Source organism: Macaca nemestrina, chromosome X, assembly GCF_043159975.1.
Source record: "Macaca nemestrina isolate mMacNem1 chromosome X, mMacNem.hap1, whole genome shotgun sequence".
NCBI classification, from domain to species: Eukaryota; Metazoa; Chordata; class Mammalia; order Primates; family Cercopithecidae; genus Macaca; species Macaca nemestrina.
In genome coordinates this window covers 35,203,168-35,231,008 of record NC_092145.1, presented here as the reverse complement: position 1 = coordinate 35,231,008, position 27,841 = coordinate 35,203,168, and the positions used below count along the sequence as shown (strand labels likewise).

Here is a 27,841-nt window from a genome sequence, read left to right as displayed (position 1 = left end):
GAAATAAAATTGTAAAACTCTTATAAGAAAATATAGGGGTAAAACCATGAGCAATGATTTGGCAATGGTTTCTTAAATATGACACCATGACAAATAGAGAGCTTATAAGTGAAAATAAAAAAATATATATGACACCAAAAGCACAAGCAACAGATACGAAATAAACTGGGCTTCATTAAAATTAAAAACTCATGTGCAAAGATCACCACCAAGTGAGTGAGAAGGCAATTCACAGAACCGGAGAAACTATTAGCATATAAAAATAATTCTTACACCTCAACTAAAAGACAAACAACCTATTTAAAAAACAGCCCAAAAATGTGAATAGACATTTCTCCAAAGAAAATGTACAAATGGCCAATAGCCACATAAAAAGATGGTCAACATTATTAAAGAAATGAGATTCAAAATCACAATGAACTACCACTTCACACTAAGATGATTATGATAATACCTGAAAACCAGAAAACAGCAAGTGTTGAGGATGTAGAGAAATTGGAAACCTCATCCATTGCTGGTGGGAACAGAAAATGGTGTAGCTGCTGTGGAAAAGTCTAGTGGTTCGTCCACAAGTTAAGCATAGAACTATCATATAACCCAGCAATTTCACTCCTAGGTATATTCCCAAAAGATTTTAAAACAGGGACTTGAACAGATAATTGTAAACAAATCTTCATGGCAGCATTATGCACAACAGCCAGAAGGTGGAAACCATATAAATATCCAACACCTGATGAGTGGATAAACAAGCTCTGATATATACATGCTATTATTCAGCCATAAAAAGGAATGAAGTATCAATACATACGATGTGGAGGAACCTTGAAAACATCATGTTAAGTGAAAGAAACCAGATACAAAAAGTCACATAATGATTCCATTGACAGGAAATATCCAGAATAGGCAAATCCAGAGAGACAGAAAGCAGTGGTTTCCAGAGGCTGGGTGAAAGGGGGAATGGGAAATGACTGCTTAATGGTGCCAAGTTTCCTTTAGAGTTGACGAAAATGTTCTGCAACTACATAATAGTGGTTGCACAATATTGTGAATGTAGTAAATGTCAGAATTGTATACTTTATCATGGTTAGAATGGTAAATTTTGTGTGTAACCCACAATGAAAAACAAAAAATAAAGAAAAGTTCTGAAATTAGAGAATGAGGAGGATCTGTTGTTATAGCTGGCAAAACTATTAAGTTCTAACATGCCAATGCAGCACATTCTTATATTCTACATCAAATAGAAAGGGTTTTACAAAAGAAAGGTTAGGGTCTTTTTCACTATGCTAGAGATGACTTCTAAGGATTGTTAAACATAAAGGTACATTATGTGTCCATTCGAAAGAAGAAATACTCTTTTTTATAATAGCAAGAGGAAAAAGGAAAATAATTGAGCAAAGTGTTTGATTTGAACCAAATGTTTGCAGGTGAACAAACTTCAATATTCAAATGTAAAGCAGATTTTTTTGTAGGACACTGAAAAATATTCATTAATGAAGCATTAGCAAGATATTACTTTATAAAGCATAATTATGCAAATTCTCATCAGTGCTGCTCTTTTCTTTTTAATGAACAATTTGTCTCGGCAATTTTATGTAAATAAGAGAACAGAACATGCTCACAACACTCCTGCCATTCACAGCATCAAACAGAGTGGTCATGAAAACAAACAAAGACCAGCTCATTTTAAAAGATTTATGAATATCAAGATTAAAAAACAAACTACTCAAATCTTTAGAACCAGATGCCTAAATAAACTGGTTTTCTGAACTGTACACTCATATATACAGCAAAAATATCAAGAGTATGTATGGCTAGACATCATATTAAGACCATTCAAGCAGACTCAAGAACTGGGTTCAGCCAGGCGCGGTGGCTCAAGCCTGTAATCCCAGCACTTTGGGAGGCTGAGACGGGCGGATCACGAGGTCAGGAGATCGAGACCATCCTGGCTAACATGGTGAAACCCCGTCTCTACTAAAAAATACAAAAAGCTAGCCGGGCGAGGTGGCGGGCGCCTGTAGTCCCAGCTACTCAGGAGGCTGAGGCAGGAGAATGGTGTGAACCCGGGAGGCGGAGCTTGCAGTGAGCTGAGATCCAGCCACTGCACTCCAGCCTGGGTGACAGAGCGAGACTCCGTCTCAAAAAAAAAAAAAAAAAAAAAAAAAAAAAAGAACTGGGTTCAAAAACTTTGAGAACATCTTACGATGAGATTATTTGGCCCAGAACTCAAAAAACTATTAACAGAAAAGGCAAATCAAATGCCATAATTAAGAGTAATATTTTCTTCTCCCCTGAACTCAAACCCAGACTCATTTCATATTGACTTTATGAAACAATTTGACACTGAAGATTTGAATGAAGCAATGTTTATACTTATATCCGCATGTTTAAGAATAATTATCCACCTTGAGGATTCCTGGGAATTTTCCTCACCCTGTTAACCATGCCCTCCCCCATACTTGTATAGCATTATCACAAAATCATCACAAAAATTTTAAAAAGTTTAAAAATAACAAAATCGACAAATGTGAGTTCATTAGAAGTTGTTAGGAAGATTTTAAGTCCTGTGATTTTATAACTTTCTTACAATACTTGAATTTTAAAGATCTTCTCTAGAAACTTTTTTTAAATAAAAGTTTTATTGGAGAAAAATAGAACCACCACGTACACAGGGAAAAGAGCACAAAAATTCAACTGATACAGAACAACAACTGAAAGTCACAATTATCTAATGTAGTTTGCAATTACTTTTCAGTTTCTTAAACAGCTCCCCTCAACTTGTTTTTTTTAACAGTCTTGCTAATTTTTCAGCTGAAACAGCATCAAGTTTTCAAAGAATTAAGAGCCTCAGGGAGGGGACCCGCTTTCAAGATACCGAATGTGACATCAAGAGTCTCCTCCTAACAGGACCAACTCTATCTAAAAGTTGCTTACAAGTAACTTGAATCTTGTGTAATAGTCTACATCTCACAGACCATCAGAAATGAGTTAGAACACTGTTGTTGATGGTACGGTATGAAGAGAGGGCAAACAAAATAGCTGCATTTGCTTGTCAGCTGAGCTCATATAAAGAAATCAGTGAGGAGCTGAGAAAATACAGGCAATGGCTGCTCAATAAGAATTACAAGTTCCGAATACCACATATAGTTAGACACCAGTGTGCAAGTTGATGCAACTAGAAAGAAATAGGCAACTTTTAAAAATACCTGGCCACAGGTCTTTGAGAACTCAAGAAAACAATCAACAGTAGACACAAGAGTCAAAAATCTCCTCAGGTTGAAGATTAGGACATAGGTAATCTTCCTAACGGCTCCAACAGGCAAGGAAATATGCTGTGGCAAAAAGCATTAAGTAGTTCTGATTTTTAAAAAACAAGAACAAAATTTTCTGCTTCTCCCTTCAAAGCTTCAAGGAAATAGAAACAAGGAAGCAAAACAAAAACAAACACTGACGGTAAAGAGAAGCCTTTTGCTTGAATTATCAATTCGAAAAACAGTACTTTTGCCATTTTGTATATATAAACAATCCTGGGATATTCTCCTGAAAACTAGGTGTCCAGTGGCTAAGAGAACTCAATTTCAAGCAATTCCGAAAGGAAAACCAGCATGACACAGAATCTCAAATTCCCAAACAGGGGTTGTGTGGGAAAAATGAGGGAGGACCTTTGTATCTAGGGTTTTAGGAAGTTAAAATGAAGATGACAGGAAAGGCTTATTTATCAACAAAGAGAAGAGTTGGGATGCTTCTAAAAAAACTTTGGTAGAGAAAATAGGAATGCTAAATCCTAGGAAGCCCGTAACAATCTACAATTGGTCCAAGTTGAAGACAAAACTGTCCAAACAACATTTAAAGTCTAAAGTATGTTGAAAACTAGTTGAGAAGTTTTTGCTCCTGTAACAATTTACAAAACACGTTCATTTTGGTCTCTTTTGCAATTTTCTTATTGTATTCATTTTTAATATAAAGAAAGAGTTGGATTTTTCTCTTCTATGATGTTCCTCTAGTACAACTGATCATTAATTTTCTATTTTATCTATTTTTATAAGTACTTGTTAATCAGCACAGTTAACTTGGGGCTAAGCCATATATACACATCCCATACTCATAAACGAAAATTTTTAGGATGTGAATATACAAGATATTATGTAAGCAACTGTCCCCCTACTTGAAAACTTGTTTCCAAATAATTTTTTTAAAAAAACATCCCTTTCAGTGTAACAGAACATTACCTAGTAAAATATCAATAGCTATGACAATTCATTTCTCTTTTCAAGGGAAATCACAAAACGGGTGAACAACCAAGTCAAGGGTGGTTTTTCTATTTGATAAATACATCCAGAACTCTGTACAGTAAATAAAGTTTGCATGCAGTTTAGGTATCTTTAAATGACATTTTAAGCAAATAAACCTTTTGCTTCATAATTAATGGTATATAAGAACCCTCCCCCATTTTTAATAGCCACAGGGATCTCTTTCCCAGTTCCAAAGAGGAATTCATGAAGACCAGGTACGTTCTTAAGTGTTTTCTGCACATCATACTAAATAACATGCAAAGAGTTCAACAACATTCTTCTTAAAGGTAAGTATTACTCTTTAAAATGGGCATGTTAACCACTGAGAAAAAGTCCACTCAACTATTTCCATTAATTACACTGCTTCATTTGGTCATCGGTAGTAAAAAAGGAGTCAAATAATATTGAATCAACAGGTTAGTTTATCCACTGGCTACTGCATATGACACCAAATGCTGCAACATTCTATGCAATATAGTTGTACTGGTTTGGATTTTCTTTATCTCTTTCCATGTAGTCCCGGTCAATTAAAGATTCTATTCTCTTCTTAAGATCAGCAGGCTGTAAGAGAAGGCAAATTTTCAATGTAAAGTTCATTATCATTGGCTCAAGCCCATTTAGTTAACACCCCATTAAAAACACAACAGTTTTGGCTCAAGAATTTAATCTCCTTTTTTAAAATTTGTATTTATTTAAATCTCTTTTTTAGAGAAAAATATCATGAAAATAAACCAGGTTTAAAAATGTTTTATACACGTTGAAGATTCTTTTTTTTTTTTTTTGAGACGGAGTCTCACTCTGTCACCCAGCCTGGAGTGCAGTGCCACCACCTCGGCTCACTGCAACCTCCACCTCCTGGGTTCAAGCGATTCTTCTGCCTCAGCCTCCCAAGTAGCTGGGACTACAGACACAAGCTACCACGCCCAGCTAATTTTTGTATTTTTCGTAGAGACGGGGTGTCACCGTATTGGCCAGGTTGGTCTCAAACTCCTGACCTCAGGTGATCCACCTGCCTCGGCCTCCCAAAGTGCTGGGATTACAGGTATGAGCCACCGTGCTCAGCTATGTTGAAGATTTTTTAACACCAGAAATGTTTTCGATTTTTAATTTTCTTTTATAGTTCTTAATTTTTTTAAAATACAGGGTCTTGCTATGTTGCCCAGGCTTACCTTAAACTCTTGTTCTTGAGTGATTCCCCCCAGCCTCAGCCTCCCAAAGTACTGGAATCCCAGTACTCACAGGTATGAGCTACCCTGCCTGGTCCTGATTTTTTCATTTTGGAATATTTGCATATACATAGTGAGATATCATGGGGATGGGACCCAAGTCTAAACACAAAATTCATCTATGTTTCATACATACCTTACATAGCCTGAAGATAATTTTATACCTTTTGTGCATGAAACAAAGTTTTGACTGCAACCTGTCAAATGACGTGAAGTGTGGAATTTTCCACCTGTGGCATCATGTTGGCATTCAAAAAGTTTCCAATTTTAGAGCATTTCAGATTTTGGATTTTCTCATTAAAGGTGTTCAACCTGTACTATATACTATACATACATTAAACTGTCACACCCTTGTCATATTGTTACGCAATACTTTCTATTACTTTTCTATTTTAAAGAGGTCATGCCAGAAGCAGCTACCCTTTGCGTGGTTAAATACAAAAGACTACATTTATTGTAACTTCACATGAGGACTATATAGTTTTGTCAAGATAGTTTGTGAATTACACCTTTACTTTGGGCAAGAGTTAGCTGGCTTAATTTTTATAAATTAAGATTTAAAATGTATTGACGAAATCACTATTTAGACCAGGTGCAGTGGCTCATGCCTGTAATCCCAGCACTTTGGGAGGCTAAGACGGGTGGATCACCTGAGGTCAGGAGTTCAAGACCAGACTGGCTAACATGGCAAAACCCCATCTGTACTAAAAATACAAAAATTAGCCAGGTGCGGTGGCGGGCGCCTGTAGTCTTAGCTACTAGGGAGGCTGAGGCAGGAGAATTGCTTGAACCTGGGAGGTGGAGGTTGTAGTGAGCTGAGATTGCGCCACTGCACTCCAACCTGGGTGACAGAGCAAGAAGACTCCATCTCAAAAAAAAAAAAAAAAAAAAAATCACTATTTAAAAGAATACTGGCCAGGTGCAGTGGCTCATGCCTGTAATCCCAGCACTCTGGGAGGCTGAGGTGGGCAGATCACGAGGTCAGGAGTTTGAGACCAGTCTCGCCAATATGGTGAAACCCTGTCTCTACTGAAAATACAAAAATTAGCCAGGCGTGGTCGTGCGCACCTGTAGTCCCAGCTACTTGACAGGCTGAGGCAGAAGAATTGCTTGAACCCGGGAGGCGGAGGTTGCAGTGAGCCGAGATCACGCCACTGCAATCCAGCCTGGATGACAGAGTGAGACTCCATCTCAAAAAAAAAAAGAAAAAAAAGAAAAAAAAAAAAAACAAAAAACTACATGAAATGGCTTGATAAATGAAGTACCTCATAATTTAGATCTTCATACTTCTGGTTTAATGCATCTGACTTGGATTTCTGCATCCTGTGATTTAAAAGTAATCAAGAAAGCTTGTAGCTTTATCTTCATGATTGCATTCTAAGCTCCTGGATGACAAAATTCCACTATATATCTTATGTATCTAGCCTGTAAATATAATATAATCTTGTTTGCTAATAGAAAGTTTTTCAGTATAAGTAAAATGACCACTTGTTCAAGAGGGGAAAAGAGAGGAGACAGTCTGATGCAGCAGTGAAAATTTTATCCAGAAATCCCAAGGTTTGGAAATCAAATGACTTTCTCTTAATTACAGTGAAAGACCTAGAATATCAGCACAATATTAACTACAGCAATCCCCTAATTTCCCCAGCATCAGTGATCTCTCTGGCTTCAGCTGAAATGATTGTTAGGCAGAGCATGAGGGTAAGAGTGTGGTAATAAGGAGTTCAATATTAGGTTTGGAGAAAAGAAAATGCTTACCTTATTAGAACTAAGAGCTACAGAGTGCTTATTATGTACCAGATCCAGTGCTAAGATTTTTACATTCATGATCTCATTTAAACCTCACAATAATCCTACAAGGTAAGCACTATTATCTCAATTTTACAAAAGAGGAAACAAGATCAGCAAAGTGAAGTGATTTATGAAAGTCTAAAGCTCATAAGAACCCTAATAGCTAGCAGTCTATTCAAACTCTATCAATGTTTATCATCCAAGGGTTTGGCTATCTACCTCCTAAAACTTGGAAAATAGGCCAGTACGACATCACATTAAGTGACTTTATTATTGGGCACTCACAGTGGAACATTTCCATTTAATGACCAATTTCAGTTTACCAGAACTATCACTACACTTTTCAAAAAGATGCTTAATGATGACTAGTTATCTGCATGGTCTTTAACAGATGATCTCTTACATAAGCTAACTAAACAGGAGATTTAACTCAATCCACAATAACCGAATCTGTCAAATACCATGGTATTTCAACAAATACCATGGTATTTCAAGAGGAAAAGAAGTAAATAAACCAACCAAGAAGTTCAAAAGAAATATAGTGAATAAACTTGAAAATTTCAAAGACTCACTTAGCAGTTAAACTTTCAGGTATCCAGGATTTTCTGTTATTTTCCCCTTTTGTCACTGCTGCCCACATATGCCAACAAAGTTTTTTTGGAAATCATATGCATCAAAATGGAAAATTAAAACTTTTCTCTCTCTAAATGGTCATGACGCTTTATGTTTGCAAGATTTGTATCTGAAAATCTAATCTACTTTCTTTTATTTATAACACGCTCAATAGGAAAACACAGAAGTACCTACCTTAACTGGAAATTTCAACTGGTTGTACACTTCTGAAACAAGGAGATTGTGGCTAAGTGTCTTTCTCATCTTCATAATTCGAACAATTGCAGCATCAATTTGATATTGTCTGTCTTGAAATACTCTTTCTGTAGTGCTTGCTTGTTCTTCAACCTAACAAAAAAGTTTTAAACCTAAGAATTATACCAGAAGCAAAACCTGACTATTTACATAAATTGTGCATTTTAGGGACATGGCATTGTTATCGCTTTAAAGGTACTGAATTTTCTAATTGGGGTCTTATATAGACGCTGACAGAGAAAAAGCCTACAAACATAACTCCTTTCTGTTCTGATTATATTGCCCTATACCAATGAAGTAATGCTAATATTAGTTAATAGAAAAACATCATCTTTGAATTGCTTTTCTAGAAGTAGAGATAGCTGATGTGGAATTTAACATTTTGTTTTTTTACTCTGTCTTTGGTATCTTCTAAATATGTGTATCAGTTTCAATGGATTGTTAACCAGATTTCTCTATGACAACAGCTTGTCTATAAAGTGACGGACTCTGTCTGACCTGACTCAAGGCATGGTATTAACTGGCTAAGCAAACTAGTTAAGAGTCAAACTCTTTGAAAATTAATTTTTATTTTGTAATATATAAATCAGACATGCATGCCATTAATGCTTACAATCCTTCAAGACTTATAGACATGTAGGTATTTAGGAGGCGGTTTACCAATCTTGATGCTAAAGCAAAAATGTTCATCTTTCGTAACTAAACCAAAAAAAGTCTGGGCTTTTTGCAGCAGTTTCTTCCTGGTACAGCATAAACATTTTAAAAGTAAGGACATGGTAATCCTTTAAGAAAATATCCTTTGATGTGTATGTGAAAATGACAGGAACTTGTTTGAAGATACTGGTTGCTGTCCTACATTAAAACTTTTCTCCGCTGAGCGCAGTGGCTCACACATGTAATCCCAGCACTTTGGGAGGCCGACGTGGGTGGATCATGAGGTCAGCAGTTCGAGACTAGCCTGGCCAATCTGGTGAAAACTCATCTTTACTTAAAATACAAAAATTAGGCCGGGCGCGGTGGCTCAAGGCTGTAATCCCAGCACTTTGGGAGGCCGAGACGGGCGGATCACGAGGTCAGGAGATCGAGACCATCCTGGCTAACACAATGAAACCCCGTCTCCACTAAAAATACAAAAAAATTAGCCGGGCGTGGTGGCGGCGCCTGTAGTCCCAGCTACTCGGGAGGCTGAGGCAGGAGAATAGCGGGAACCCGGGCGGCGGAGCTTGCAGTGAGCCGAGATCGCGCCACTGCACTCCAGCCCGGGCGACAGAGCGAGACTCTGCCTCAAAATAAATAAATAAATAAAATAAAATAAAATAAAATACAAAAATTAGCTGGGCGTGGTGGTGCACGCCTGTAGTCCCAGCTACTCAGGAGGCTGAGGCAGGAAAACCACTTGAACCCAGAAGGCAGAGGTTGCAGTGAGTCAAGATCGCGCCACTGACTCCAGCCTGGGTGACAGAGTGAGACTCCACATCAAAAAAAAAAAAAAAAAAAATTTTTTTTTTCAAATATTGCATTAAACCTTATTGGAACTGAAACCATCAGTTTCAGGATGCTGCAGTTGGAAGTCTCTTACAAATTCAAATGGCAAAAACAAACAAAATATTCACCTTCACTGTTTTTGTTTTTTTCTTTTTTTTAGACAGAGTCTCACTCTGTCACCCAGGCTGCAGTGCAGTGGCGCAATCTCAGCTCACTGCAACCTCCACATCCTGGGTTCAGGTGATTCTCATGCTTCAGTCTCCCAAGTAGCTGGGACTACAAGCACGCACTACCACGCCCAGCTAATTTTTATATTTTTAGTAGAGACAGGGTTTCACCACGTCGGCCAAGCTGGTCTTGAACTCCTGACCTCAGGTGATCCACCCGCCTCGGCCTCCCAAGGTGCTGGCATTACAGGCGTGAACCACCGTGCCTGGCCCACCTTCACTGTTAATCAAACAAATAGTGACTAAATCATTCAGATTTTTCACCAAGCAAGTTGGAAAAAGAAAATATAATCTTTAGTGCTGGTGGACATAGTAAGACAGGCTCTCATATGCTGCTGGACAGAGTATAAACTGGTTCAGTCTTTCTGGAACACAATATGACATTATGTACTAAGACTCCTAAAATGTTCATACCCTTTAACCCAAAAAAATCTACTTCCACACATTTATCATGTATCAAAGAGATTAAAATTTAGGTTCAAAGAGATTTCTTGCAATTTTATTTATAATACTAAAAAGTCATGAATTTAATTGCCCCAAAATGAACAGTGGTTGAATAAACTGTAAGAGCCATGTAAAAATATTACACTGCCATTTGCCATTTTTTGAAGCTATTTAATGGCATGGAAAAATTCTAAAGATTGAATATTAAATAAACAAAGTAGGATATAAAACCATGTTGAGTATCAACCCAATCCTGTACAAGCACTCTCCCAAAAACCCAAAATCAAATACGGAAATATATTTAGCTGGACATAGCAGAGAAAATGTTAATGGTATTGGCAGTATTACAGGTATAAAATCTTTATATATTTTAATTATTAACATGTATAATTCCAGTGTGTTAGGACTAGGAGAAAGTGAAAGAAATACCGTTTCTTTCATCTGGATTTGATTGATCTTTATCCTGAAAAGTTTGTGTTTGAAATCATCATTACAAATGAACTTGTCACCATCTTCAATATCTTTGCCCTTTGGATTTTTTGCCAGAACTCTAGCTTTGCCACAGGCTAATGACTGCAGTGTTCTCCTTAACTCTCCATCCTCTGAAGAAGAAAGAGAGGTTTAGTTATTTGTTACCAGCATGAACAACTACCACATTCTACCTCAATCTAGTTTCCACTCCATCCCCCTATTAAAACTGTTTCATTTTTTCCCAAAGGTCACCAACAACTCTTCTTTGTCCTAGCCAATGGCTTTTTTCCTAGTTCTCTTCTTTTTTTAAAAAAAATAGAGACGGGGTTTCACCATGTTGCCCAGGCTGGTCTCAAACTCCTGAGCTCAAGTGATCCACCCGCCTTGGCCTCCCAAAGTGCTGGGATTACAGGTGTGAGCCACCACGCCCGGCCCCTAGTCATCTTTTAAAGGTGTCAATTATCATATGATGTGCGCAACTACCAAATCTTCCAAAATGACATTTCACTTCTCTCCAGTTGCACGTTTAAATGGCAATTCCGCCTGGCTGTTTTACTATCAACTGTAGTCACGTCCAAAATTTGATTCATCATCTCTATATAACTGTGTCCTCTTTCCAACTGTCAGTGGTGATACTACTAACCTTCGCAATTGGGAAACCCTGAAATCATCTTTTAACTTTTCCTTCTCCCTCATCCTCAACATAATAGCTAGCTGTTGCTTCTGCAGAGATGAATTTTCTCCATTTTCGTGGCCTCATTCTAGTCTAAGGCCCTTCCACTTTATGCCTGAATCATCCCAACAGCGTCTAAACTGGAATCCCTTGATCCTTCCAGTTGCCCTGTACATTGACTTCAGTAAGTGGTCCAAATAATTACTTCCACCACGCCACATAGTTGAGACACTACAATGTAGGTTTGCATTTGCTAGATTTATCAGGTTCTCCACAATCAGGCACTACTCATCCTACCTAATTTTTTAACTCACTATTCTGTTACAATTAAGCTCTTCATGATTCTTCATGATTCCGTGCTACAATTAAGCTCTTCATGGGCCTATACTGTGCCCATTCCTACCTCCAATCTCATCTCAAAATATTTCCCCTTGCTGTATATGCCTTCTCCCTGACCAAAACTTGAAGGCCTAGCTCAAATGCCACTTGCTTCATGACAGCTTTCCCAATTGTGCTAGTCCACAGTGATCCCTTGCTTTGTTGAACTCCTACCACACTTAGTCAGTACCACAAGCCAGTACTTATTGGTTCTGACATTATTTCAAGTGTCATTTCCCCCTTTCCCTATGGTTATATTAAGAGTTTTGGCCAGGCGCAGTGGCTCACACCTGTAATCCCAGCACTTTGGTAGGCCGAGGCAGGCGGATCACGAGGTCAGGAGTTCAAGACCAGCCTGGCCAACATGGTAAAACCCTGTCTCTACTAAAAATACAAACATTAGCCAGGTGTGGTGGCGGGCAGCTGTAATCCCAGCTACTCAGGAGGCTGAGGCAGGAGAATCGCTTGAACACAGGAGGTAGTGGTTGCAGTGAGCTGAGATCACGCCACTGCACTCCAGCCTAGGTGACACAGCAAGATTCCATCTTGACAGGGGGAAAAAAAAAGAGTTCTGGCTGGGTGCAGGGGCTCATGCACGTAATCGCAGTACTTAGGGAGGCTGAGGAAGGAAGATCCCTTGAGCTCAGGAGTTTGAGACCAGGCTAAGCAACATAGTGAGACCCTGTCTCTGCAAAAAAAATTTTAAAAATTAGCCAGGCATGGTGGCATGCACTTGTAGTCCCATCTGCTTGGGAGACTGAGGCAGGAGAATCACTTGATCCTGAGCCATGATTGTACCACTGGACCCCAGCCTGGGTGACAGACTGAGACCCTCGTTAAAGAAAAAAAAAAACCCTCAAAAGAGTTCTGAGGCAAGGGATTATTCCTATAAATGTCCCTCAGACCTCTTAACACAGTGGTATGCACATAGTGAACACTTAATGTTTGCTAATCAACCAATTCAACACAAACCTATTCCGGTTGCCTGCTTGATCTCTTCTAAACTGAACTCCTCTCCCTCATTAAACATTAGCAGCACCAGTGTTTGAAAAAGAGAGACCTGGAGTTCTTTTTTACCCTGTTGAAGAAATAAAAGTGTTTAGCCATCACTTTTTTAAAAACACATGAAAAATTAATCAAATCATCTCTTACAGGAAAAGCATTTTTCAATTAGTAGATTTAGAAACATGATTAGCATTATCCAGCAAAGCCACTTGACGTGGTAATACAGTATTTCAGTGTGGGGTTTAGGTGTGACCCTACCTAAAACAGGGGAAAGGATTAGCTGACCTTTTAACAGTTTTTTTTAAGCCTTATAAATAGAATAAAGTAATGAAAATTAATCAGCCTTATGTGTCATTCTAGATCTTCATCACAAGCAGCAAGAAATCACTATTTCAAATGTATTTTTTATTTGTTTGGCTCAGATTAGTCATGAAAAGCTAAAGTTTTTTGAGATTAGACATTGCACACTGTTCCCCTTAACTCCCACTCTATTCGTAGCTCCCAGCAACAAAATTTCTGTCAAGAAGTAGCAGTGTTAGGCTGGGTGTAGTTGCTCATGCCTGTAATCCCAGCACTTTAGGAAGCGGAGGCAGGAAGATAGCTTGAGCCCATAAGTTTGAGGTTACAGTGAACTGTGATTGTGCCACTGTACTCCTGCCTGGGTGACAAGAGTGTGACCCTGTCTCTAAAAGTAAATAAATAAATAAAAATAGGAAGTGGCAGTGTAAAGTTTTCATCTACAGGTGAGGAAAGAGTAGGGGAAAAGTTCATTGCTTTTCGTTTTGCAGAAGGGCCAAATCAATTGTGGAAAGACCACACAGCTAAAATTACTTAAAAATACATAAAGCTATGACAAGCTCTCACTGTCGTCATGCGGATATCTAGGATACAATTATAAAACAATAGCTTAAACTGGCCAAACGCGGTGGCTCATGCCTATAATCCCAGCACTTTGGGAGGCTGAGGCAGGTGGATCACAAGGTCAAGAGATAGAGACCATCCTGGCCAACATGGTGAAACCCCGTCTCTACTAAAAATACAAAAAAATTAGCTGGGCATGGTGGCGCACGCCTGTAGTCCCAGCCACTCGGGAGGCTGAGGCAGGAGAATCACTTGAACCTGGGAGGCGGAGGTTGCGGTGAGCCAAGATAGCGCCACTGCACTCCACCCTGAGACAGAGTGAGACTCTGTCTGAAAAAAAAAAAAACACAAAACAATAGCCTAACCTTTTAGTTAAGAAAGATGACCTAAATATTAAAGACAAAGATGGAAACTAAAAGTTTTGGGAACATCCACTTACCTCTTTAAATTCTGCTTTAAGCACACAGTGTCCTAGGGTTGACTGCCACTGAAGTTTCCTGCCACTATGTTTGCCTAGGTAAAATGTCTTGAAAATCTCCTGAAGTTTTACCATCTAAAGTAAATAAAATAAGGCTTTATTTAAGCTCTATACCCAATACCACATTTACCACTTTTTATACTTATCTCATGTGATATAATTTCTGGAAAATTTTAAGACTATATCCAGTAGGTCCACCAATCACTTTGATGAAAATAATGATCTCCCAACCACCAAATCAAATGGGATTTATTAGGATTTATACCCTTTGCTCTATCTGAACCATTTAATCATCCACTCTTTTGAAACATTGACCTGCAGCAGCTTTTGTGCCTCTATACTATGCTGGTTCCTTTATCTCACTGTTGCTTCTGCACTGGTTTCCTTCACAGGTTCCTCTTTCTACCATCTGCCAAATGTGAGCCTTTTCTAAAGTTCTGCCTCTGCTGTTTTTTCTTCCTCTTTGAGACAGATCTACTCCCTGGGCCTTCATAACCATCTCCATGGAGGATTCTCAATATCTAGCTGTCTAGCCTTAATCCCTTTTATGGACTTCAGTCCTGGGCTAGACAGTTTCCCAGGAGTCAGGATAGATTTAATCAAGCACCCATCATTTAGCAATCCCACCTATGGGTGAAATATGTGCAAGAATTCTTAATAACTAGGTAGAATGAGGGGTATAATCTGTGAAGATGGAAGAAGAGCCAGGGAAATTGATCCTTAACCCAGAACTTTGGCATTATTAGCTAGGCTCTTAACTGGACTTAGAAGTACAAAAGTAAAATATTAAAGCAGTTGGTATTTGGTGTTGGTGTGTTTACTGACATTCACTTTTAAAAGTATCTATGCCAGGCCTGGTGACTCACACCTGTAATCCCAGCACTTTGGAAGGTTGAGGCAGGGGGGATCACTTGAGCCCAAGAGTTCAAGACCAGCCTGAGCAATACAGCGAGGCCCTGGGTCTCTATTTTTTTCTAAGTATCTATTTTTAAATGACAAGCAAAATGGAAATGTTATGATTTCTATGCCTATAACTCAGGTTCTAAACAGTAACTCTTACCTCTGGTGGTAAATGAACTTCCATAGGCACATATGTTGGCCAATAGCCCATTGTCAGGATATTCACAGTTAATTCAATATTTCCCGGAACATTCTGATTCTGCATATACTGTAAGATCAAAACACACACTGAGATCTTAAAACTGCATACATTTCGTATCATAATAACCTATTTAAGAAGTTCCCCGTTATGAAATTATATGCAAACACTGACCATCCTTAAAATAAAAGGCAATTATTAAGAGGACTTTAAATGAAGCCTACACAAAATGCATTAGGCAAGTACAGAGGTTAACATTTTGATACAAAGGCATACAAGGATCACATGACCTCATTACAGGCATTATCAACTTAAATAATTTCTCACATACAGCTGGGCTGTTATAGGATCTCTCCTCCACTCTTTTCCCCAATACCACCTGCAGTCCCCACCTTTGAATACCCCTACATGGCTTAAACATCTTGCAGCAATCCCCATTCCTCACCCCACCAGCCAGCCCAAGTCTCCAGTTTTTCGCTTGCTCCACTGCCTGTCTGCAGGGAGTGGCCTGGAGTAGGGAAGGAAAAAGAGGGGAAAAGGGCAAAGCAGATAAGCCCCATTCGGTAGCTACTATAGAATTCATAATCTTACTGACCCTGATTTTTTCTTAATTCTTTCACTTCCACTTCCCACCTTAGCAACATTGTGGGGTAAAGAAGTTACTACTAAAACCCCAAAAGAGGAAAATCTAACTTGCCATCACTATCACCTATGTTCTTAAACATTTCAAAACTACTTTCTACCTACATCTTCAAAACTGTGGATCTAGCTTTCTATCCCCAGTGTCCCCAAAGGCTTTATACAGCTACATTATCACTTCTCCTCTCTCCCCACTGCAAGCTCTGAACATGCAAATCACCAAATGATAAGACGCTGGGGAAAGCCCTGTTCCCACTATAGCTCTTCTTGTACTGACTTCAGTTCAATACATTTTATTTTTATTTTTGTATTACTCTGGGTGTTTGTTAAAAATAAATCCTAAAGTAGGTCAAATATACTTATATTTCACCAATGGTTTTTTTTCTACTGTGAATATCACCTCAGTTGCCATGAAGTAATTACAACAAACACGTTTCTATTTATCCTCTTCAGTACAAATCACAGCAAGCGGATAACTAAATATAACTAAGTTCGAGGAATTAAGTAAGAGTTTAACTCACTTTTACCTGTTTGAACTGAATCATGATGTCTTTAGAAAGTTCCATGTCTTTAAACATTCCTTCAAGTTTGCTGGTGAAAGCAGCTCCGCATTCTATTAAAGATGTTTGTACATGTATAATATTTTAAAGTGGTAAAAACAAAAGAGGTTTAAAAGTGGGAAACACGAAATACAAAACTTACTTTAGTATGATCTGTAACTTTCATAAGAATAAAAAGAAATCCTTACCCCAAAGTGTATGCCCCATTAATTCAGAGTCAAACTCTTTAATCCTGTAGTAACCTTATCTACTATTTAGGTATAAAATAAATGGGAAACTTTTATACAAATAATAAAACCAAGAACAATGCTTTATCTTAAAAAACACAACAGCTCTGGATATATGTACAATAAGTTGGAAACCTCAGGAGCTTGCTCAATTTATGTTTTCATCATATATACATAGACACGACTGACAAAAGAGGAAATCGATTGAAAGGGTAAGAAGCTAACATTCTCCTTCAGAAATCAAAGAAAAGGAACAGAAAGAATGAGAAACCTACCATGTTTAAGTTTGGACAGCATTGATTTTTCAGCATCTACAGACGCACTCTTCCCGACTAACAGGCGCTTGGCTAAATCTTTCTTATAGAAGGCCTCAAAAACATCCTTGCCTATGTAAAAAAAAAAAAAAAAGCAAAATTTATAATATTCCAATAAAAAGTTCTGACAAAATTGCTTCAAAGTGCTTTAATAAAGCACACCATTATTCCAAGTTATTTTACTTTATACATTTTATCCAAGTTTGTTAAATGCAAGAAGCAGTAGAGATCCATTTTTGTGCCAGATATTTCAAAGTCTTTATTGTAAAACTTTTTTGCATGGGAACTGTCTTGACTGCATTAACTTTTCTTCAGAAAAGCTTTTGTGGACTGGTAGCTTTGGTGCCAATATTGAAGAGATTAAGCCAAGTAGCAAAAATCAAGGCACTTAATACTAGAAGAGTCAAAGCATAGGACAATCAGGTAACATTCCTCATGTATCCCCCCAGTGAATTAAAAACAATTTTAAATCTGTAATTCCCAAATAAATATTCCCTCCAGGTTGAATATACTTGCTAGCTTCTCTGTTGAGTGCTATTTTTTTTTTTTTTTTTTGAGATGGAGTCTTGCTCTGTTGCCCAGGCTGGAGTGCAGTGGTGTGATCTTGGCTCACTGCAAGCTCTGCCTCCTGGGTTCACACCATTCTCCTGCCTCAGCCTCCCGAGTAGCTGGGACTACAGGCACCTACCACCATGCCTGGCTAATTTTTTGTATTTTTAGTAGAGACGGGGTATCACCGTGTTAGCCACGATGGTCTCGATCTCTTGACTTCGTGATCCGCCTGCCTTGGCCTCCCAAAGTGCTGGGATTACAGGCGTGAGCCACCGCGCCTGGCGTTGAGTGCTATTTTAAAAGAAAAGTATTAAAACATTAGTAAATACTTACCATAGATAAATCTAAATATGATCATAATTTTATCCAACATTTTCTCAAGTTCTTCATCTGTAGCTTCTTTGTTGCCTGCACGAAGTTTTGAATCTACATACTTAGCTAAAATGGGGAAAAAGTTTGTTGTTTAATAACCAGGGGAATACATGAGGTACTGGGCACTATATATACCCAAAGAGGAGTATGATACACTGAGTTTTTCAATATTTCAGACATTTATATGCATTTTTTAAAGTCTCCAAAGTCAGGGAGATCAAGTGTTCAATGCCATAGAGCTAATAACATCAGGGCCTGAACATAAACCCAAGTGTTCTGACTCTAGATCAAATGCACTTTCCACTATACTGATGTTTATGAAAATAGGATCGGGATATCCCGTGGGGGAGGTCTCATGTAGCCCTGTGGGGGCATAATCAAAGCCATGGAAAGACATGGGGAATCTTCTGGAGTGTCCATTTTATAGGAATAGTGAGCAATCTTAAACATTACTTTTCTATTAAAATAAACCAGATACATCACAGAGTAGAAGGTAAAATTTGCTACATGTTTAAGGATAAATAGTAGATAGGTTGCAACAAAATTTCATCCTTTTGGCAGAGGACCCTAGACCTTCTCAGGTTATCTCCTCCTCTGACACTAAGGGTACTTGGGTGGAAAAACCTGAGAAGCACTGTAGTATATATCACATCCTTATGCTAAATGGGCCCAGATTATTAGGTTTATTTTTGCCCTGGACTTTTTCCTTTTTCACTGACAACTGTAATTTCATGCTGCCCTTTCTTGTAGTTTGAAATAACACCCTGCCTCATTTCTAAATCGCTTTAGGCTTGGAAAACAGATAAACTTATTATCAATAAAGGTAAATAGGGTCCAACATACTGTCTTTCAAAGAAAGCACATTATGTTTTGACATGTGGGCTTTCAGTATTTACATCCAGGTTTTTAGAAACACTTTTCAAACTTGATATACCAGCTAAGCAACCTCAAAGAAATGAGGAATTAGTAATACTACAACTGGGTAAAAATTTCAGATTGACATTTTATGACTCAAAGAACATCATTAAACAACTGGAAAAAGGACTGGAAAACATACCTATAAGTTCAGCCGGTTTATTTGGTCTTTTGTTAATGAACGTTTCAAATGCTTCTTTCATGGCATTGATAAATTTCTCATTCTTCAGAAAGCAGATATCAATTATATGGTCAACCTTATCTTTAAAATCCAGCAATTCTTGAACCATGGTTTTATCTTTTTCAGGATTAATTACAATAGTGCTGCCAAATGCCTAAAATGAAAAAATACCACTTTTTACTGGAATCGAATTGTCTAAAATGAAAACAATCCCCAAATCATATTTAAGTGGCATATATATTTAAAGATCTTTAAAAAGTAAAATAAAGCTATTTTTAAGATGGAATCTTGCTATGCTGCCCAGGCTGGTCTCAAACTCCTGGGCTCAAAGGATCCTCCTGCCTCAGCCTCCCAAGTAGCTGGGGTTACAGGCATGCACCACTGCACCTGGCAAAATAAAGCTGATGGTGAAATGAGGACAAAAAAATAAAGTGCTAAAATATCCACACTGTTAACCACTCATCTATAATCACAAAAATAGTAAGCAATGATCACTGGGCATATGATATCATAACAGGGTATTATTAGAAGCTTCTGGGATCTTTTCCTTATTTTTAAAGATGTCAGCTTTCAATTTCCTTAAAATGGCAATCTGGCTTTAGTGTAAGATTGAAGGAAAGAAATTTGGGGTTCAAAGTCTTCTTTTTCTACATTCACTGCTTTAAGTGGTAAAGACAGAAATCATGTCAGACATAAATCAAGTTTTACAGCTGATATGCCACATAGCTACCATTCTCAGGTTGACCTTCTCAAAATTCCCATTACTTTTTAAAACAAATTTAAAATTCCCTTCAAAGAATTGGATCAAGGCCAGGTGTGGTGGCTCACACCTGTAATCCCAGCACTTTGGGAGGCTGAGGCGGGTGGACCATTTGAGTTCAGGAGTTCAAGACCAGCTTGACCAACATGCTGAAACCCCATCTCTACTAAAAGTACAAAATTAGCCAGGCATGGTGGTGCATGCCTGTAATCCTAGCTACTTGGGAGACTGAGGCAGGAGAATCGCTTGAACCTGGAAGGCAGAGGTTGCAGTGAGCCGAGATTGCGCCACTGCACTCCAGCCTGGGTGACAAGAGCAAAACTCTGTCTCAAAAAAAAAAAAAAAAAAAATGGATCGAACAAGAAATGCTTGCCAATATGCACTCTCGATGTGTAGATAAGCTGTAAGAGGGAAAAATCACAGGTAAATCGTTAATACCTTGATATATTCGATCCACTGCTGCAAAAGAACCTGAACTCCACCTCGAACTCTACTGAAGAGCTGATACAGAAGAGACAAATCTTGAATTCGGTTTTCATCAAGGAGGTTATTTAAACCTGTATTTTAAAACATTTTGGCATTAAAATATAGTGAACAAAAAAGTGAACAAGATTATCAGACATTTTAATAAAATTTGAGTTATAATCATTATTGTGATACTGGTTTGAACTATGACTAGTCTGTATGTGAGTTCTAAGATTTCCTTTGAATTAAACCCAATCATCTTTCTGGGTAAAAACTAAATATAGAGACTTTAGTCACTATAAAAATAAAAACAGGCCAGGCATGGTGGCTCATACCTGTAATCCCAGCACTTTGGGAAGCCAAGGCAGGAGGATCGATTGAGCCCAGGAGGTCAAGACCAGCCTGGGCACAATAGTAAGACCTCCCCCCACCTGTCTATTTTAATACAAAAAGTTAAAAAAATTAAAAAGAAAAAGAAAAATGGTTAACTCCATAATGGTTTGTGCCATTCAGCATGATAGAGGCAAAAACAAACTTATAAAAACTGGTTTACATAAATATACATTATAAATACCTCATATATGTAGTAGCCATATTATGTACATAGTTATATTTCAGAATATTAGATATGGCCTGTGATATATCAAAAGCCATGCATAAATTAAGTCAAATTTAAATGAGGCTCTAATAAATATTTGATTTTCAGGATGAAATAACAGCATAACTGCCTTAAATTTCTAAATATATAAATTTTTATACCAAAGAAAATATTGTTGAAGAGAAAGGTAAAGTTTTTACCTATTTGTGGCATTCTCAAAGTAAAATGCAGGGTATACTCCAAATTCACTTTGGATTAGAAGTGCTTGGTTTGACATGCCATTAACAATAACAAAAAACCCTCACCACTTTAGTGTAAAAAGGAATACCTTTCCTTACTGAAAGCTAACATATTAAGTCAAGAATTTCCCACTTTTTTTCTTTTCTTTTATTTAAAGAGACGAGAGTCTCACTATGTTGCCCAGGCTGACCTCAAACTCCTGGGCTGAAGCAATCCTCCTGCCTCAGCCTCCCAAGTAGTTGATACTACAGGCACATATCAACCACTGTTTTTTTATTGGTATTTGTGGATCCCTCTCTTCTAGTTCCTGTATTTTCAGATAAGAAAACTGGCACCTTCAGGAAGTTTACTGTGATTAATAAGGATTGTGTCCATCCTCAGAAATGCAGCCACATGCTGTCAAACTTTTAAAAGGGCAACATCTTTAAAAATTCCCTACTAGTTTGCCACTACCATTTAAAAAGCAATCTCTTATTTACAAATTGCCAATTACCTTTCTGAAGAATTGCTGTTAAGTGTTCACCTAGAAGTTGTTTTTCTACAGTAGCAATTAATGACTTCCTACGAGGAAAAAAAGTTAGCATTATTGATGTTTGACTTCCAGAAAATGTAAAGCCTCTCCTGAAGGGGGGGGGGAATCAAATAGCTCATTTTATGTTAATTTCAAGATTCCTATCCTATGTATAAATTTATTGGTGCTCAGAGTTACTATACTTTACACCTAAAAGAAAAAAACATAAAGGAATTGACAGGCAAAAATTTTTAAAAACCACTGCATATTTTAGAATTTGGTTTACATCATGAAATAAATATCTCCAAGACCTTGTTGTAGTTGGTTTTTTCCAAGTTGTGCTACTTTTATTAGGAAGGTAAAGAAATACTACATACAGAAGCCCCCCGACTGACAATATTAACACTTAGGAAAGCACAAAAATGGGGGGATCCACTGAATTTTAATTGGCCTGAAGAGTTTAAAGATCACATCAGCCTCTAATATTATTTCTAAATTACATTCTAAACACACACACACACACCCCCACACACACCCCCACCCACCCCTAATCGAATCCTTGGATGAAAACTAATTAATTAGGGAAAAAGAATAACTTCAAGTTTATATTATGAAAACAACTGTTAACACTTCAAATCACACCTGAAAACAGTTACTAACATGTTTAGGATGGCTAAAGTGCTGCAAGTGATTTAACGACAGTTTAAGACTATTAAATTCAGCATGTAATACTTACTGGGTGGTCTGATCTAAGTAAGTAATAAGTCTGTCTGCTTCTTCTTCAAGACGTTTGTTAACATGATGTAGATATTCAGGAACCTACAAAGATAGTTTTTTATATTATTGTTTTCCTCCCCATAAATCACTCAGAAAATGTCAAGTCCAAAAGATCCTGGAAGCGGCCCTGTCAAATGTGACAGGGTAGAATCATATGTAAAAATTATAGGTAGAGTTTATGATCCAGAATTCTGGCCTTTAAGAAGAGAGAAAAGAAAGGAGCACCTAAGTGAGAGAAGAGCATCACAGTGTTGGGAAGATAAATGCAAAGGGAAGCTTATATTCTACAAAGTAAGGTCTATTGTGAGAGACAGTGAGAATGTATTAGTCATGATTTTTAAATACCTCTCTTTCTTGCATTAATTTTTGGCCTTCAGCTGCATAGAGCCGGTTAGTTTCTTCCAAAAATCGTTGTTCAAAAGAATCTTGATAAATCTGGGAGGGGCAACAAAATGAAGGAGATCATTTATTTAGTAAATATTTACTAAATATTCTCTATGTCTATGTAAACAGCATTATGAATTTGGTTTTTAAACATCAAGCTAGGATCCTTTTGTAGTTTAGAAGCATGATGATTGGGTTTTTATGCTCATGTATGAGATGTGCTTCCTTCAGACATTGTTATGACATCAGCACATCACCTGTCTGACATCGGGAAAAAAAAACTAGGAAAAGCAATCAGCTCTGTATAGTATGTGTAGTAGTTAACTTACTTGCAAATCAGACAGCATGCTTAAAAGGCTTCGAAGTAAACTTCTATCAACTGCTTCACCATTCCTTTCCCTCTCAATCAAGAGAAGAATGCCATCAATTGTCTTATTCTGGACTTTCTGATCACTTATAATATGAGCCCTAAATAACTCCAGTCCCATGTCCCTAAAATAAAAAACACATATAACCTAAATTAATTGACAATACCACTTCTGAAGAGGTTTGCTTTACTTCTTACCACATGTTCCCATGCTAATTAGGGCTCCAGGGCTTTGAAGCAGCAATTGTCAAATAATAAAATCCACACATTTAATTCTGAATAACATTATTAGATTAAAGCACATAGGAAACTCATTTTGTCTTTACTGAGAATTGAAGCTAAATTCCTATTTTCCTCCATAACTAAGTTTTGTTGTATTATTTCTTTTTGTGGATTTCTTCCTTGCTCAAATCAAGAGACAAAATTAGTTCAAAGATATAAAACAGTTTTCACTGTACTGGTATTGAAGCTTATTTGGTTATTTATTAACTGGTTTCAATACTCAAGAATCAGTGAATTCTGATCACTGCTGTAGGCAGATGATAGGTACATGATAGGGGGAAAAGTTCATGATACTATTCTATTTTCGTGTACACATACTTTTCCATAATGTTAAATGAGTGAACTCTTGATGATCAGCAGCAAAATGAATCACAATCATAGACATTCCAGAGCAAACTTTAGTCCTCTTGGCTAACAAAAAACTTCTTCATAAATTAATATATGCCCAGGGAATGTTAGCTATCTTCAATATTAGCATAGGCAACATATTATTAGGAAGATAAAACCGTTACAAAGGAAAGTCTAGAAGCCAAATGTGAATTTTTAGAATATTCACAGTATAGCTTATACTCTTTCATTAGTGTAATTAAGATTTGAGTATGATTTGGAACAATCTTTTCATGTTTTTCTGGCATCCTTACCAAATGGAGGGTAGCATTGAATTCTGAAGAACGTAAGTTCTATCCAGAAACAAAAAAATGCTCCTGATCATGATCTGCCAATGAAAAAAAAAAAAAAAGAAATCAAACAAGTTTTGTATGTTGTGAAGCTGAAATATTTGCTTTCAATAAGAATAAAACTGAAGGGTTCGTCTGTATATATATTAGATTACTAGGATCAAACATGCAGATAAACACATCTATCTAAGAATATGCCCATATCATTTTTATTATTCAACAGTCTTAATCCTTGTTGTGTTTTCTAGAAAAGACACTTAAAATGGCCCTCTGACTTCCTTACTACTTGAGAAATAACTGAAAATAATAACAGGGAATCAAGCGGACACTCATATAATTCTTCCTGAGACACAGTGCTAGGTAATGAAGCTGCCTTACACTGCATATGTGAGGGTTTATTTTGGCAGAGGGTGGGGCTGGGGTGGGGGGTGATGGATTTTAAGATTTTAATCTGTAGAATATAAGGTATAAACCAGATTAAGAAAAATGGAAAAGGTTGTCATCTGAATAAAACACAGGACCATCAGGCACCTTCACAGGTAATCAAATAGTGGACAGGATAACCATCAAGAGAAAAAAAATAAGAGTGACAGACAAAATGTAGCTTTTTAATGAATGAGATAAATACATTTTTGGTAAGTGTGACAAAAATAAAGATGAACCTAAGGTACAAGTCATTCTGAAATGCAGGTTTACCTGTAACCTGTGGTTTTAAAATAGAAAACTCAACCAAAACTCGTTTCCAATTCAGAAAAGGAACAGATATTGAAGCAATCTCCCTATTGCTAAGTTTTAAAAACTAACATTCCTGTATTTGAAGAAATGTTTTTAACTATTAATACAATGTTTAGCTGTAATACAATACTTTTTCCAGCTTACCATTTGTCTGCAATGGTTTTGCCAGCATCTATCAATCTTCTTTAAAAAGAGAACACTATCCAATGAATCCCTGAAACATATGTTAAGGATATTTTAAGGCATTTGGTACAAGTCATATGTGCCATGTGACAGACAGCACATTAGTCTTAAATATGAATACTTTGTATACTAAATGAAACTAAATGGCACTTGATTATGCACCAAAGTGCTATTTCCTAATTTGTAAAAAAAAAAAAAAAAAAAAAAAAAAAGAAAAACATAGTTAAAACACCTTTAAAAACAAGTCTTAGACAGAACTGAACATCATGTTTTCAGTTTACGATTTCCCTTAGGAGATTATTTTTCCTCAAGTGGAAATCTGTTAGGGCAAAAAGGGTAAAGACGTAAGGACATCTTATTTACATGAATACCACATGTAATTAAGGCTGGAAAGTCAAAATGTATTTTTTTCTTGAGAAACACAAGGCACAAAAAAATGACAAATCTACAAAATACAGGCATTCTACTTCAAGCTGGGTTAAACAGTGAGGGGTAGGGGACAGAAAGGAAGACAAAACTATTTACGATTTTTTGTTTTAAAAAGGATATTCTCTGAATTGATGAATCTGTGCTTTGATGTGATCTTCACAGATCTGTCTCAGCTGTTTGTACAAGTTTGCAGAAATCTTGTAAGAACAGAGATTTTCTACAGCCTGCAAGGTTAAACACATACTTTCTTAAGGAGAGGATGAAGGATTTCTCAACTATTTACATCAGATTCTTATTAATTTGATATTTCTACCACACCAGCTTATTAAAAAGGGTTATTCATCCGCTTAAGACACAAGGTAAAACAACAAAATATATCAACGTGGGTGGCAAACTTTCTCATAACCAATGCACTGTATCAGAAAAGAACAAATTACAGGTTGAGCATCTTTAATCTAAAAATCTGAAACCCAAAACGCTCAAAAATCTGAAGCTTTTTGAGTGCCAACATGCCACTCAAAGAAAATCCTACTTGGGCTGGGTGCAGTGGTTCATGCCTGTAATCCCAACATTTGGGGGGCCAAGGTGAGAGGACTGCTTGATGCCAGGACTTCAAGAACAGCCTAGGCAACTATGATGGTTAATACTGAGTGTTAACTTGATTGGATTGAAGGATACAAAGTATTGATCCCGGGTGTGTCTGTGAGGGTGTTGCCAAAAGAGATTAACATTTGAGTCAGTAGGCTAGGGAAGGCAGATCCACCCTTAACCTGGTGGGCACAATCTAATCAGCTTCTAGTGAACATAGAGGCCAAAAAACGTGAAAAGGAGAGAAGGGCCTAGCCTCCCAGCCTACATCTTTCTCTCGTGCTGGACGCTTCTTGCCCTCAAACATCGGACTCCAAGTTCTTCAGTTCTGGGAATCAAACTGGCTCTCCTTACTCCTCAGCTTGCAGACAGCCTATTGTGGGACCCTGTGATCATGTAAGTTAACACTTAATAAACTCCCCTTTATATATCTCCTACTAGTTCTGTAGTTCTGTCCCCCTAAGAAAACCCTGACTAATACAGAAACAAAGCAAGACCCCATCTCTACAAAAAATTTAAAAATTAGCTGGGCCCAGTGGTGTGCACCTGTAGTCCCGGCTATTCAGGAGGCTGAGGCAGGAGGATCACTTGAGCCCAGGAGTTCAAGGTTGCAGTGAACCATGATTATGCTACCGCACTCTAGCCTGGGGACAAAGTGAGACCTTGTCTCAAAAATAAAAAAGCTGTCTTGTTGTTTAAAATGTTAATCATTTTCACAAGCAGAGCTTCATTTTGGGTTTAAAAAAGAATTTCACCTATTGTTTATGTATCAGATGGGTCAGGCAGTCCTACTACAATTGAACTAAAATTTACTTAAACGTTCTTGGGTTCTCCTGAACAGAACAAAGCAGAAATTATTGCTAGCAGTAGAGTATGATATAATACCAAGGAATTTTCTCCAACATTTTAGCTTAATAATAGTTAAATATAGATTTTAAAATTTGTGGCCAGGCGCAATGGCTCACGCCTGTAACCCCAGCAGTTTGGGGGGCTGAGGCGGGCGGATCACTTGAGGTCAGGAGTTCAAAATCAGCCTGGCCAACATAGTGAAACCCCATCTCCGCTAAAAATACAAAAATTAGCCGGGCATGGTGGCGCACGCCTGTAATCCCAGCTACTCAGGAGGCTGAGGCAGGAGAATCGCTTGAACCCAGGAGGTGGAGGGTGCAGTGAGCCGAGATCGCACCACTGCACTCCAGCCTGGGCGACAGAGAGAGACTCCATCTCAAAAAGGAATAAAAAATAAAATAAATAAAATTTGTACAACTGAATTAACACCAATTACAAAAGAAATGATGGCATTTTTACTTCACTGTAATAACTGGTCTTCTTTTATACTCAGATTCCAGAAGGATGACCTTCAGATTTCAGTAAGTTTCCTGTTACGCGTATATAAAAGACTTTCAAATGTAAAACAACGGGCATGGTAAAACTCTTTGGGAAAACTCTGATATAATCTATAATTCTGAGTGGTAATGACTTAAATATAACACCAAGATTCCTTTCTCACCGCAACAGAAGAAAAAAAATTCCATTAAAATGGACTCTAGGGGGGCATCCAAGTTCTGTGGGTTGGAGTGGAATTTTAAAAATACGTAGTTAGAAGTCACATTCCCAATATGCAGGTCCAGTAAATAAATTAGCAAATGAAAAGAAAGTTTGGCAGAGCGTGGTGGCTCATGCCTGTAATCCCAGCACTTTGGGAGGCTGAGGGAGGCAGATCATGAGGTCAGGAGTTCAAGACCCAGTCTGACCAACATAGTGATACCCCAACTCTACTAAAAATAC

At 37.6% G+C, this 27,841-nt stretch overlaps 1 protein-coding gene and 1 non-coding gene across 8 annotated transcripts in view; one reads left to right on the top strand and one right to left on the bottom strand.

The window, feature by feature from the left end:
* Nucleotides 1-4,303: 4,303 nt before the first annotated feature.
* Nucleotides 4,304-27,841, bottom strand: part of LOC105468415 (cullin 4B) — a 49,607-nt gene continuing 26,069 nt past the window's right edge. For 3 of the 7 annotated variants that reach the window (XM_011718554.2, XM_011718557.2, XM_011718558.3), the window contains 18 exons: nucleotides 25,586-25,689; nucleotides 24,998-25,067; nucleotides 24,083-24,156; nucleotides 23,122-23,284; nucleotides 22,754-22,843; nucleotides 22,368-22,450; nucleotides 21,614-21,681; nucleotides 20,256-20,374; nucleotides 19,019-19,211; nucleotides 17,923-18,027; nucleotides 16,999-17,109; nucleotides 16,458-16,549; nucleotides 15,259-15,366; nucleotides 14,160-14,273; nucleotides 12,827-12,932; nucleotides 10,762-10,934; nucleotides 8,117-8,269; nucleotides 4,304-4,853 (listed from right to left, as the gene is read on the bottom strand). In XM_011718554.2, the coding sequence (XP_011716856.2) occupies nucleotides 4,758-4,853; nucleotides 8,117-8,269; nucleotides 10,762-10,934; nucleotides 12,827-12,932; nucleotides 14,160-14,273; nucleotides 15,259-15,366; nucleotides 16,458-16,549; nucleotides 16,999-17,109; nucleotides 17,923-18,027; nucleotides 19,019-19,211; nucleotides 20,256-20,374; nucleotides 21,614-21,681; nucleotides 22,368-22,450; nucleotides 22,754-22,843; nucleotides 23,122-23,284; nucleotides 24,083-24,156; nucleotides 24,998-25,067; nucleotides 25,586-25,689 (2,022 nt within the window). In that variant the 3' untranslated portion in view covers nucleotides 4,304-4,757. Of the gene's footprint in view, nucleotides 4,854-6,783; nucleotides 6,842-8,116; nucleotides 8,270-10,761; nucleotides 10,935-12,826; nucleotides 12,933-14,159; nucleotides 14,274-15,258; nucleotides 15,367-16,457; nucleotides 16,550-16,998; nucleotides 17,110-17,922; nucleotides 18,028-19,018; nucleotides 19,212-20,255; nucleotides 20,375-21,613; nucleotides 21,682-22,367; nucleotides 22,451-22,753; nucleotides 22,844-23,121; nucleotides 23,285-24,082; nucleotides 24,157-24,997; nucleotides 25,068-25,585; nucleotides 25,690-27,841 lie in introns of all 7 variants that reach the window. The other 4 variants (XM_011718555.2, XM_011718559.3, XM_011718560.3 and 1 more) reach the window with 2 other exon arrangements.
* Nucleotides 22,956-23,059, top strand: LOC112424426 (small nucleolar RNA U13). The gene has a single exon (XR_003015170.1). It is a non-coding gene; the product is annotated as a small nucleolar RNA U13 (small nucleolar RNA).